A 14,358-nucleotide genomic window follows, 5' to 3' on the forward strand; every position below is an offset into this window, starting at 1 on the left:
ATAAAGATTTATCTCCCTCTAACACACACATTTTTTTCTGGACAACACAAAAAGGAGACCAGCTTCTGAATTTTTCTCTACATGTGTGATAGTATAAATGATCTAAGAGAAGCTATGATGTTCAGCTTTATATTTATAATTCTGTAAATTTGGGCGGCGGGGTGGAGGAGGGAATCCTATATCTTGTGAAAATAATGCAGAGTTAGCAGCATTCTGACCCCTGATCACATTCCAATTCCATTTCCGTATCTATCTGGCTCGAAGCTATACGATTTCATTTAAACAGAATACAGCAGCTGGTGAAGGTCACACTCACTATCTGGTAGCCAGATGCAAGAATTATCTATTAGGCAATCAACTATTTTCTAACTGTTCTTTACTTTAAGTATACTGAATGTATTTGTAGATTAGAATCAACTCCCAAACACCTCCAAAGAACAGAAAAATTAAAGCGATCATGGGTTCACATAAGCATTGTGGAGAGAGTAGAAAGATGAGGTTTTTGTTCAGATCAACTAGCTATTGCACAGCTATTTCATTATTAAATTGAAGACAGTTAAGTGTGTTGGAATTCAGATTAATAGCATAACAAGAATCATTTCACTTAAATTAATTGAGAAATTTATTTCCACTTGGACTTTTTTTGGTTAATGGTGAATGTTCCCTACACCCATACATTAGATGGATTATAACATTTTTATTGTTGAGTCTACTCGCCAAGTTATAATGGTATTATTTAGATATATCTTTGGTAAAAATAATAAATTACTTTTTGTTGTTTATGTCTTAGAGATTTTTCTGAAGTAATCTCAGAAGAATTGCCAATATCCAGGTGGGGCTTGGAGATCTCTCTCAACTGATCTCCAGAGATCCCCTGGAGAAAATGGCTGCTTTGGAGGGTAAACTCTATGGCATTATACTCTGCTGATGTCTCTCTCCTCTACAAACCCCTGCCTCCCCAGATTCCACTCCCAGATATCCAGGAAATTCCCAACCTGGAGTTGGCAAACTTAAATCAAACGGTGTTTGGTAATTATTTTAAAAAATATGTGTGTAAGCTGCTAAATTCCATATATGCAGTCCTCTGATAACTCATTGGTAGTGGCACAGATCTTTACTTCACATTTTGACTGTCCAGTGACTTCAACGTTAGGCTAAACAAGTATGATACACTCCCGTTATATAATACAATTTTTTTATGTACACATCCATTTTATTGCTATAGCTATCCTATTGAGACTTTTTTCTGAGCGCATAACTATATCCTATTTCCTTCAAATACAGATCACCAACATTCATTTGTTGGCATTTCTTGATAATCTACAATGCTAGCAGATAATTTCATAGCAGAAGAGGGAACTAAAACATGAGATGAAGTGGTATGAGCAAGTGGAAAGTCTCCAAAATATTCCTATGTTGCTTGAATTTTTTTTAAAAATTGCTCCAATTCCAGATATTGACTGGTGGTTTTCATGTGGATTGGGCCACTGTGGGGCTGACCTGCCTCATAGAGACACCCTCTGATGAACCACCAGAGCTCACTGATTTATGAACCATCAGAACTCATAGATTTATGCTGAATACAAGGCCTTAGGACTCTTAAGTTGCAATCAGCATATTAAACAATGAAAATGAGCTTTGGAAATGCTATGGAAACTAGCATATAAAAGATTAGAAGAAAGAATGAAAATAGGGGGAAAGTCCAAAGTTATTTTTTTAATAAAGAATTTTAAGTGCATAAGTAAGTGCATAATAAGAAAATTATACAGGATCTAGATTAGACATTAAATTGAAACTTATATAATCATATATAAACAGTAAGTATGTGAACAGTACAGATAGAGTAGTTCTGGTGATTAAACAAACTATTCAAATAAACAAAAATCTGTCATATTTAGTATCTCTAAGCCTGAATACAATATATTTCTCTTTCCCTCTCCTTCCCTCTACCTAGCATATTTTAATTATGTAAACTTCTATATCATTTATTTTCTGCCTAGGTAATAAAAATGTCCTTCAATTTCCGCTAGAATTTGGTTATCAAGTCCAAATTTATTGATGTATCCTGTCATTCCATGCATGAAATGTGGAGTTCTTCTGTGTTCCTCTTTGTTCCTGCAACCCCTTCCAGTGCCTACAAAAAATTATTCCCAGAACTGTGAGACTTGCATGGCTTGGGGTGTTGGAGTGAGGAGGGCAAGGGAGTAAAACAGCTCCTCTTTCCTTTTTTGCAAGCATAGCTTCATTGAGGAAATGGGTCAGTTTCATCCCCTTGCCCCTTATCACTCCATCCCATTGACCTTGATGGATCCTGCAATCCCAGGAATGATCTTTGCCACCCCAGTCGGAATGAAGAGGCAGACACAGGAGTTGGAACTAAAGGGCCACTTTATTAATATAACATCAACCATTAAATACGGCAAGGGCAAACTAGCGGTACAGGTCAAGCCACGGGGTCACCCCTGGACCACCGCCTTGACCTGTCTGGGCGAGCCCCACAGCCCCGGGTAGGAGCCATCCATGTAATGGCTTTTCCCTGGCCAGCCAGGCAAAATGGTCCCCCCCTTCAAGCTCCTAAAGCCTCAGCCGTACAGCATGAGGGAAGGACTTACACATGGGGTTCACTGCAGGCAGTCTCCAGGTGGTGGTAGCCGTCACAAGCATACCATCCGCTCCTGGTAGACCCCATTTCCCCACCAATGGGGAATTGCCAAGGGGTGCTCACCGGCCCGCTCCCTATCCCCAAACTCTCTCCTGCCAGTGACTTACAACGATGCACCACCACTGCCAATTACCTCAAACCTCTGCCTGCAGTGCAAGGTAGGCAAAAAAACACCTCTCCCACCTTGCCAATATGGGGAGAGGAGAAAAAATTCCTACCTGGCTCTGGGAACAGCAGCCGGTTAATCCTGCACTACTACAGGGTGAGGTGGGTGGGCCGAGCACGCAGAGCAACTGCCAGCAGGGAGGGCGGAGCCGTCTTCTGAAGGCTTTGTCTCCGCCCCCCCCCAGCTATATCCCCATATGCCTGGGAGATGTCTCTGCCTGCTTCTCCTTCCGAAGTGGCAAAGTATGGTCCCCAGCTCAAGCCACTGTGTGGCAGCCGGGAGTACCGCATTCCCAGTGTTGGAAGGAGCTGAAGGAATGAAGTGGAAAGCAGAAAAACTCTGAAGAAGGGACTCTCAGAAGCTTATATCCTGAAAATCTTGTTGATTTCTAAGGTGTCACTGGACTCAAATTCTGTTGTTCTACTGCAGACCACCATGGCAACCTGCCTGAAACTATCTTCAGGAAAAAATTGTCTGTTTCAGTATACAGATGGTTAGATTACGCACAATAATTATCTTTGTTTCTCAAGTTTTTCTCACTGATATATAACAATTGCAGAAATAAAGACTACAGAATAATTACATGATTTTAATAGTGGTGGTTTAACATCTAATATGATCACAAATATATGAAGCAAGTAAATGCAGCTGCAAAAAGGCCTTCACACAACTCAGATTGGCCTGGAAGATAGCCCCCTATTTTGATGGCAGTTCTGGCCACCTGCCATAGCAACCTTGAGACTAGAATACGAGTCTCTGTATACAGTAATGCACTCTATACAGGTGCATAAAGCTGACTTGGACTCCAGTTGGTGCAGAATGCTGCAGCTCGTTTATTCAGAGGAACAAGTGGAACATACATATCACTCTCATTCTTCAGCCACTCCATTGGCTGCTCATCAGTTACCGGGCTCGATTCAAGGCCATGGCTATCACATTCAAAGCCCTTCATGGCCTTGGCCCCTCATATCTGTGCGACTGTCTCTCCCCCTATGTTCCTCCACAGCAGCTTTGCTCATCTGGACAGGGCCTTCTGCAGACACTGTCCTGCAGCTGGGCAAAATAAACAGCTGCCTGTACATGTGCTTTCTTTGTGATAGTCCCTACCTACTTTATTGAATGGTCTGCTTGAGGAAGTCAGGAAAGCTCCCACTCTTGGCTTTCTGCAAATGATGCAAAACTGAATTATTCAGGAGTGCTTTCTACTCAGATTATTAGGGCTGTGTGGTAAGAAGTAGCTCAGAGAGATGCATTGGTAGGGGCAGGGGCTATAAGCTACTCTGTTGGGTACTGTCTGCTAATGCAGGCATGCACCTTCTAGTTTCCAGTGAGGCTCAAAAAATAAGAGGGTAAATATGCTATTGTTTCCCCCATCTATAAAACTTTAATAGGAAAACCTTTGCTCTCCAGTCTTTACTTGTTACCACCACCTGATAATCCTGAATCAATTGCTTTCATGTCCTCTGGTATGGTGTAGTGGACAGCATATGTTGGACTAAAGAGAATTTTAAAGCCCATGCAACCATATGGCCTTCCCAGAGACCTTGGACCAGTCACTGTATCTGTACCTAATCCACCTCTCAAAAGTGTAGGGCAACTAAATGGGAAAAGCCAACTCTGAGCCTCTCCGAAGAAAAGTGAGGTGAAATAATACAGGGATGAATATATAAAATATGATAACAGGTGGTCACATTTTTGGCAGTGCAGGATTCCCCACTTTATAATAACTCAATTATACAGAAATATTTTCATTTGCTTTTGTAGTCCAATGAACAATGCCCTGCCCAGATCATAGATATGAACCATAAACATGATATGCAAATGGATAATACAAATGATCTTTCGCTGGAACTGATACCCCAACTCTGTGAGTCAGTTGCTGTAAAGCTGTCCTGTGCAAGAATGACTCATTATTTTTGGGGTATCCAACAAAGCATGCCTGAATCATCTAATTGCCAAAATGGTAAACAAGTTTTGGCTTTAAAAACACCCAATACCTAAAAGGGCACGTGCCCTTCTCTGTCTATAGGTGTTTTACACACACACCAACAAACCCTCACACTAATGAAAGTTGGTTATTCATATATGCCTGAAAAAGAATCCTTTGTAACATTAGTGGTAGCTATCAAATGACATTATTTGTGATATGAGCAATGCTGAGATCAAAGTTCTTCTGTAAGCGTTGTAGGTCATAGATCTCTGTGTTGTCATTACTTTAGGGCATTTAATACCTTCACAGTTGTCACAAAATGCTGAACTCCCCCCCACCCCACACACACTATTTTTAAAACATAGACCATCTTGCCAAATCATTGTGTCAGGTAGACAACTTGATCCAGTCCTATTAGAGTAGTAGGATTTAAACTGATTTAGTATTATTGACTTAAAATAGAATCTATTTACCATATTAAACCATGAGATGCTATGCCAGCAAAGAACTGCTCAGGGAAGGTGCAGAACAAATGCTGTGCCACTATGATATCACAGCTTGGTATGGTAATCTCGATCTGGTGTATGCACTCATTGGTTTAGCACTTCAGTTTTTAAAGTGTGTAAGTGGTATATCAGCTGTGAGGCAGGGACTGTCCCAGATGCATGATGGCCTCATATGTGAGATCTCCCCACCCACCCCCAAAATGGTTGATGATGAAGGAAGCACAGACTGTGCACTGACCAGACTTACAATGACATTATGTTTATGGGAGGGAAAAACAGGTTTATGTCAATCTTCTATCATGAAAAATGGAATGTTGGGCAAATGATGATGTGAACTGAGCACTAGAATCAAGTGATCAGGGTCATCACGCCAAAGCAATAGATGGAGTCATTGCCAGTACAACATGAACAGCCTCTGTCTCTGATTTCCAGATGTAGTATAATTTCACTGTGAATAGCTATTATGTGTCACAGTATTGAGAGAAAAGAGAGAGGTGGAGGTGGAATAACAAGTTCTGTGTTTTTTTTCTTCAAAGATTCCAGAATATTGATTGTGCATTAAAATACCATTCTCTCTTTATTTAAGAATAGTTTCAGCTATGTTCAAACTATGGGAAAGTTATCAGAATGGCTAGGCTCTAGGGTTGTCAGTCTCCTGGTGGTGGCTGGAGATCTCCCAGAATTGCAACTGATTTCCAGTTTCTCCAGATCAGTTCCCCTGGAGAAAATGGCTGCTTTGGAGAGTGGACTCTGTGGCATTATACCCCATTGAGGCCCCTTTGCTTCCCAAACTCCATCAGCCGCTAAATCTCCAGGAGTTTCCCAATTTGGAGCTGCCAACCCAAGTTCTAAAAAGTTATGAAAACTGTTTTGGTGGTGGTGGAGATTTCTAGGTTTAGGACAGAATATATGCCATGTTCATACTGCTTTTCATGGAACTTCAGGAAATATTTTGTTCCATAACTAAAAAAATAAATCATAAAATAGTTATATGGATATTTTGGGGGCTAGTTTGAATTCTGACTACCCTTTGTACACAAATACTACCTGAAAGCCCAATTAAAAACTTTTTTTTTCAGGAAAAGCTGTTTCTAGAGGTAGCAATTTTACACAGAACCAGCAATCAGATAAAACTTTAAGAATACTATCTTGACTTATACTGTTTTTCTACATGAACTTGTCCTTCTCTAAAGCAGTTTTTCCTGGGGGAAAAAGACTGTCGGGATTGATGATACAAATTTGACTAGGTTTATGCATAACATATAGTCAGACCATTAGCCACTAAGCAAAATTTTAATTTACACTGCAATTTTATGCAGATTTCAGTAGGCTTACACTGGGTTAACTATGCTTAGGATTACACTGTGAGTCAGCTCCTCTGGATGAGATCACAACATTCAGCTCCCTAGCATTTTGCAGGACTAAAGACATGACCATTCATATTTCTTAATTAATATTTCCTAAAGGATAGCCATGCATTTGCAGTACATTGTGGTTAATTCTTGTTGTGACCCTCTTTAGAATTAAAATATTACCCAATTTGATGCCAAGAAAATCTTTACCATTTTTAAGAGAATTAATATTGTCACAAGCAGATTCAATTAAGCCATATCCATTTTACTGGATGACTAATTAGGAAATTCTACTATCCAACTGCCTTCTCAGTGTCATTCACAGCAGTCCTAAGACTGATCAAAAATACAAAATACAAAACTCAATGTTTAAATATATCACTGCAATTGGAATATTATTAATATAATAGTTTTTTTACTTCTTATTTCTTTAAAGCAAACTTGATCCTGCTTTATTTTCTCTTTACATTTTCCCACTTATATCTTAGCACAGGGCTCTGCAACCTATGGCTCTAGAGCCAAATGTGGCTCAGTAAAGAACCAAATCAAGCTCTTAAAACATGTAGTCTTCATATTGAGGTATATTAGAAGGGTAGGATGCTAGAATAACCAGGATGTGAAGAGAATGGCAGGTGTATATATATATATATATATATATATATATATATATATATATATATATATAAAAGACTAAAGGGCTTCTTAGGAATGCTTTAAAGAACAGAAATGATATAGTAATTAATCATTTCAAGTAATCCAAGTTCAAACTCTGTGCAGATTTATTTTATTTAATTTAAAACATTTCTATGCCACCTTTCCACAAAAATAAGATCTCCAAGGCAGCAAAATTCAAAACATTTTAACAGTAAAACAACACTTAAAATAAAGTAGATATAAAATAAACGTAACAGCAATACCAGGGAAGAGGTCCAATAATGACAAATGGAGGTATGCCAAGCAAAACAAAAAAGTCTTCACCCACTGGAGGAAGATAAAGATAGAAGGAGACAGATGAATTTTGTGTTACAAACAAGAAGGCCCTTTCTCAGATTGCCACCTGTCTAGCCTCAGATGGTGGGAGCACCCAGAGCAGGGTCTCTGAAGATGACTGGAGTGCATGGATAGCTTCCTATGAGAGGTGTCCTTACGTTATGCTGGCTTCAAGTCATATAGGGCTTTGAGAGTTAATACCACATCTGGAATTGAGCCCACAAGCAAATATAGAGCTAGTGTAGATGGAACAAAACTGGAGTGACATGGTGCCTATGACCTACTCCAGCTAGTATTCTGGCCACAGCCCTCTGTACCAACTGGAGCTTCCAGACAGTCTTCAGGGGCAGTTCAACACAGAATGCATTTCAGTAATCTAATCTAGGTGTTACCAAGGCATGCACCACAGCGGCAAGCTCTTTCCTGCCCAGGAAGGGGTGCAGCTAGCTCACCAGCTGAAGCTGGCAAAAGGCATTCCTGTCCACCACTGCCACTCCAACAGGAGCCTCTGTTCCAGTAACAACCCAAGCTCTGAAGCTAAGGGGCATGCTATTCCATCCAGAAGAGGAGATACCACATTTTCTGGGTCAAACCTTCTCCTACCAGTAGCACCTCAATTTTGTCCAGATTAAATTTCAGTTTGTTAGCTCTTACCGATTCCACAACTACCTCCAGGAACCTGTTCATGCCAGTATACTAAAGCAATCATGCCAGATGATCCTATGTATATCTAATTTCCAACACAGCCAAATCTGTAGATACTTAAATCCAGACTGGAGCCACAAACAGACAAGACAGACTTTTCAACAAAACTGAATACGATCCCAATTTTCAGGGGTGGGGGTGGGGAATCTGTTTTTTTTTTAAATGGGGGTTAACACCCCCCCCCAGCATGTGTAGTTTTAAGAAACTAATGCCTCAATGGCCATTGCTGGACAATCACATGGTATTGCCAGCCTTCAAGCCTTGATTTCTGCTTTAAAATGCAGAGGGAGGGAGGCAGGGCCCTTTCCAGACCTGTTATGATATTTGAGGAAGGACCCATCAAGGCCAGGCTCAACATCAACCACCAGGCAACTTGCTACCATGTGACTTGTATGACTTACCCAGGACTGGCTGCTTGCTACTCTTCAGCAGCAGCCTCCACCCACAAATGCCACTGTGGTTTAATGGTCCAATTTTCCTACCACAATCTGGAAAACCCAGGTTCTAATGACCACTCTTCCAGGGAAGCTCACTCAGTGACCTTGGTCCAATGACACATTCTCAATCTAATTTACCTCACAGTTAGAGCTGCCAAGCCCTCAGGTCTTGCTACTAACTGCTGGAAGTGGCAGCAGGAGAAATTAAAAAGAAAAGGCTTTGTCTACTTACAGGTATTTCTTCCTGTAGAGTTCTGGTAATTCCTAGAACTACCTGTAAATAACAAAGGGTAGCTCTTTGGAATTTTCCAGTAAAAATGTTTTTCAATATTTATCCATTTCGATGACATGCATTGTATAGCAAAGCCCAGAAATGTTTACCATACTTCCAGGTAACTCTAGGAATTTCCAGATCTATGATAACTTCCTGTATCGGGAGTGCTGCCCTTTCCCACAATCCTCCTGCTTGTTGCTATGCTCTGTCTGGCAACCCTGCTTACAGGATAGTTGTGATGATAAAATGGAGGAGAGAAGAATGATGTAAGCTGCTTTGCGTCCCCATTATGGAGAAAGGGGCACATAATAAATATAGCTGAAGCTGGGGATTGGGGGGTGGGAAGTGAAGGGAAGGAGAGAAAGGAGCAGGGGAAAGGGACGATACAGGAGGAAGGAAAAAGGAAAAAGATCCTGATGGCAGGATCAGTTTAAAGTTTTTTCACCTTCAACCATTTAACCTAGGCGCTGGCTCAGTACCTCTGTGGCATTGCCAGCAGATCTGGATAGAGAGATACGGAGCTGGAAGAGATATATACTGATGACATCCAATTCCAGTGATACAAATGAATTCTCCTTAAGGCTGTTTGTTGATCTCTTGCTCTGATGTAGCTTCGCTCTTTAATTGTAAAAGGTTACAGACCTTTGAAAACATGTTGCTTGCGGTGCTCCCAGTGGTATACTGGTTGCTTCAAGAAAGGAGGGGCATGGAGGGGCACTGCAACCAGGCAGCAGCATTGCCTAAGTACTTTGAAAAGGGGAATTTGGGCAACAAGGGAAATTTAGGGAACAAGATACATTCAGACTTCTTGTCTCGGTTGTTCTAGTCTCAGACCTCATTTTGATTCCCTTGTGCAAATTGAACCCATGAGTCTTGATTTTGGTTCTGTCCCCCCCACCCTCCCGGAATTTTTCCAGTAAAAATGTTTTTCAGTATTTTTCCATATTTATGGCATGCATTGTATGTATTAATATTTTATAAGTGGCATGTAAAATCCACAAGTATGCATGCACAATCCAAATGAATCCATAATGTTGACAATTAAAAGTACCATACTGCCCCCCCCCCAAAGCAGCTCTCCTTATGTATCTTCTCATGTGCAGCTTATGTTTCTTCCAGCAGGCTTTTTCAAACATTGCGGCACATATTATATTCCAGAGCATTTTCTGTAATTGTGCCAACACTATAGAATAGGGATGGAGCAACCCTTAGTGGGTTTTCAAGGCAAGAGACAAACAGAGCTGGTTTGCTATTGCCTGCCTCTGCAACCTTGGTCTTCGTTGGAAGTCTCCCATCCAATTACTAACCAAGGTCGACCCAGCTTAGCTTTTGAAATCTGATGAGATCAGGCTCACCTGGGGCGAATCCACATTACTCATTCTAAGTCGCATGTTCCCCGCATTCCCCACGCAATCCCGAGTGCTGGTCACATTACCTCATTAAACAGATGCATTTCATTCGCATTTCAACGGGAGTTTCACGGTGGCCGTGAATGGGCCAATGCGCAATTTACGCTGTTTTTTTAAAAACCACCCCCCTTCCTGTCTCTCCGGCCGTTCCGAGAGTTCCTATTGGCTAATTCAACTTGCAAGTGCTCCGTAGTCTGGAAAAGACTGTTTTTTACTTCATAGCATTGGATTTATTGATTATGCTGTTTCTGAATCAAATCTGGTAGTTTGAAAAATCATTTTGGGGTGAATCCATCCTCAGAACGGACTTGCGAAACTTCCTTTTTAACTGTTTTTTATTTTTTTATTTTATATTACTGTAATATCAAAATTATGAAATATCGAAATAATGACACTCCAAGGAAGTGAAACTTCAGTAAAATTCAGGCACTGAACTGTCCTGCATAGGAAATGCCCACGAAAGCTTCCCACATGCTTCCAAATTTCCAAAAAAGAAACGGGAGAGAGCCATCAGTGCTGTCAGTGGGGGAAAGAGAGGCATCATTATCTTCAATGATGTTTCTTTATAAGGCAAGATCGAAATAACGGAAAAGTGCGCTCAAAAAAATAAAAAAAATGGGCGGGAAAAAAGGTCCCGCCCCAAAAAGCGGTTTTCGAGCGGCCGTGTGACCGGAGGGACGCGCGAAAAAGACAGATTGGAAGCAGGAATGTGAACGAAGAGGAAAAAATCGCGGATTGGAGGCAAACGGAAGATATCCGATAAACATGCGGGTAATGGGTGAATGTGGATTTGACCCTGGTCTATCAAGGGCCGAATCCACATTACCTCCGCGCGTCCCGGTGTTGCGCTAAATGTCCGCGAAACACCCGGAAGTATAGCGTCTTTCAAGCACGATTTCAGAAATCGCGCTTGAAAGACGCTATACTTCCGGGTGTTTCGCAGAGATTTAGCGCAACACCGGGACGCGCGGAGGTAATGTGGATTCGGCCCTCGTCAGGGCTTTAGAATGGTATCCTATTGAAATTTTAGGCTGCTCCCTTGCTGCTTGTTTTTAGATATTGCAAAATAGTTATATATAAGAAAGCCTTTTAGAAACCTTAAATCTTCAGTATTAGTCAAGATGCTGTGACTGTTTGCTGTCTTTGTTTTTAATTAGTTTTATATATTTAAATTTTCTCTGATACAGTTATTGAATCTTCTGTACATATTTTAATAAGTAATTAAATAAATATAATAAAGAACTGAAACTTGACACAAATATCAGTGGATTTAAAATGAAACAAAACAGAACTTTTATGTACCCTAAAACAATCTTTTGTCTCATGTAATGAAACGCCAACATTTTTGCCTTTTAAAAAGTTCTCATGCCACATGAGGAGACTGTATTTCAAACTTAAGGAAGTATTTAAAGAGAAATGTGAGGGCATTGCCTGAGGCTCCTTCAGAGAAGGAAACTCTGAAAAAAAATTGGATGTGTATGTACACACATGGTATGAATAGGGCAAACGTTGTCCTAAATGATTGTTGCGAACAAGCAAACTGAGAACTTCACCACGACATGCTCACCGCAAGTCCATATCTTGACTATATACTTCACAACCACATGTAAGGCGAGCTCCTGATAATCCCTGTGGGCCTTCGTTATGAGTACAGTGCCAAGCTGAGCAACTGTCTTTGCCCACTCCAAAAACGAAACCACTTTATTTACTAGAAAAAAGGCTGCATCCCCAGGGGTCGTGCTCACTCAGGTCATTGCATTAACCAACTTTTGTAAAGTATGAGGCAAACAGAATTGCTTGCCATTTTTCCTGTCTTTGAGTTTGCACAGTTGGATACGTCCTTTAAATGATTGACAGCAGGCAGAAAGCAATGATACCCATGTAGTCATATCTAGAACTGAGGATTAGTTGGGTTCATGGACAGATACAGGAGCCCCACAAAAGCTAAGTAGTAAGTATCAATTCAAAATGTCCAAATGATTTAATTTCATTTTTCTAATTGCCCTTTTTAAAAATTAGAGGTGTGGCAATAGCAAATGGTAGCAGGAGGTGGTAGAGGCAATGAGAACATATTTCATGTGACCACATAGTAAACTAATTACCATGATAACAGACACATTCATTTGGAATTGTCTGAACAAGTTTGCTTAATGATTGGTAAGCAGGACATGAGTTGTACATGTGGATGTCTGAAAATAGTTGTGGACCAATTTCAGCATACCTAATCAAAGTCAATACATTATCTGTTTTGATAAAACATTTCTAGTAGTTGATCTAATTAAAGCTGTTCATAAAGCACTCACTGGCTTAATTTCTTGCTTTGTCAGAGCGTGTAACTGCGGTGAAGACTGACATCTTTGTCACCAGTTTTGGGCCTGTTTCAGACCACGATATGGTAAGTGACATCCTATCTTTATTTTATTTTATTTTAACATGAGGGCATGGAAATCTGCAATAACCTAATTTGTTCAGTCTTTTCCCCAGAATGATGCCACCCGTTTGTGCAGTATTAACCATTGCCTTTCAAATTGACGCTGTGCTCAAGAGAATTTAAATATGCATCTGAAATGTTATCCCCAATGAAGCCCATGATAGTGATCTGGACTGGAATGTTTTTCATCATTGGCTTACTTTATATCGTTGTTTCTAAACCGGGCCAAGCGCCAGTAACTGGGAAGAAAACTTTCCCTATAATGAGAATTTCATTGTTTAAGGATAAGGAGGATATGAAACCTTTAATAAATTAGAGCTATCCAGAATGTAGTAAATAGCTTTCTGTCTGATTATTTCAAGACTTGATTTGACATATCTGTTATCAGACATAGCTTTTCTGTTGCTGTCTAGCTGCTGCTGCACTGCCTCCTGGAAAGAATGAGGCAAACGCCATCGTAGCCTTCTGGCAAGGCTGTAAGGCAGATTATTTAAAAGATCTTATAGTACTGCTTGAACAGAGTCTGCATTATTTGTTTTAACTGTTTTATTTATTTCTGTTAATGATGTGTTTTAATTGTTTTCCGAGATGGTTATTTTGTATTGTATTTATTATTGTTACCTGCCTTGGGTCCTGAGGCAGGCAGAATGGACGAACAGACAGACAGATGTAAAATAGATTGCCATATATATTTCGTCTCACATACCTTACCAGTCTGCTAAGTATTCCCTTTTACTCCCCTCTTCCCAAAGATGTTTGGTATGGCTGGTCCAAGTGTTTAAAAGTTTGTGATCTCTTTTGCATGGGGGTACAGTGGAAACCGAAATTCTAAAATGCATCTGAGAGATTTCATTATAAATTTTGCACCATAGTTAATTGTAAGCCACAAAGAGCTGGTGTAGCCTTTTCAGCCCAGTTACAGTTATGTTACAGTTGAACATAAATTAGTAAATGGACCGGTATGGCATAAATAAAGAATGTAAGATTATGTTTCACTCTGTTAATCACAAAAATATACATGACTTAAGCCAGTTCTCAGATGGATTTGTGTTGTCTGTGTGGGTTATACATAATGTACATCTTTTGTAAAAAAATGCACCATTTATAAAGATATTTTGGTAATTGAACATACACTTGCAAAATCAATTCTTATCTTAAAGGCAGTGCTATTAAGTTCATAAGATAATAGTGCATTTAAGGGAGTTCAAAAAATTCAGCTTGGCATCCTAAAGCAAATAGTTAATCTCACATTATTCAGTAGGCTGGTTAGCATTTACTAAGCTGAGTTGTGGATGTGAGTGAATATTTGTGGAGACTGAGTGTGCATGACACTTCAAACAGGTGACACCTACAGGAATTTGGGCAAAGAGGAGGGATAGGAAGTTTAAAATGGGCTGCTTCATAGAGAATTTATCTGAAAAATGACCTCTTCCCCCTTGGGTATTCATTGTTGTTGCAGTTTTGGACTTCTGTGATTAAAAGAGCTCTCTGTTTTG

The 14,358-nt window shown here is 40.2% G+C and overlaps 1 protein-coding gene across 1 annotated transcript in view; it reads left to right on the forward strand.

The window, feature by feature from the left end:
* GABRA1 (gamma-aminobutyric acid type A receptor subunit alpha1) overlaps positions 1–14,358 on the forward strand; it is a 53,062-nt gene that overhangs the window by 11,542 nt on the left and 27,162 nt on the right. Inside the window, exon 4 of the mRNA XM_054976262.1 lies at positions 12,759–12,826. Coding sequence (XP_054832237.1) covers positions 12,759–12,826 — 68 coding nt within the window. The remainder of the gene's footprint in view (positions 1–12,758; positions 12,827–14,358) is intronic.

Source organism: Eublepharis macularius, chromosome 4, assembly GCF_028583425.1.
Source record: "Eublepharis macularius isolate TG4126 chromosome 4, MPM_Emac_v1.0, whole genome shotgun sequence".
Taxonomy (NCBI): Eukaryota; Metazoa; Chordata; class Lepidosauria; order Squamata; family Eublepharidae; genus Eublepharis; species Eublepharis macularius.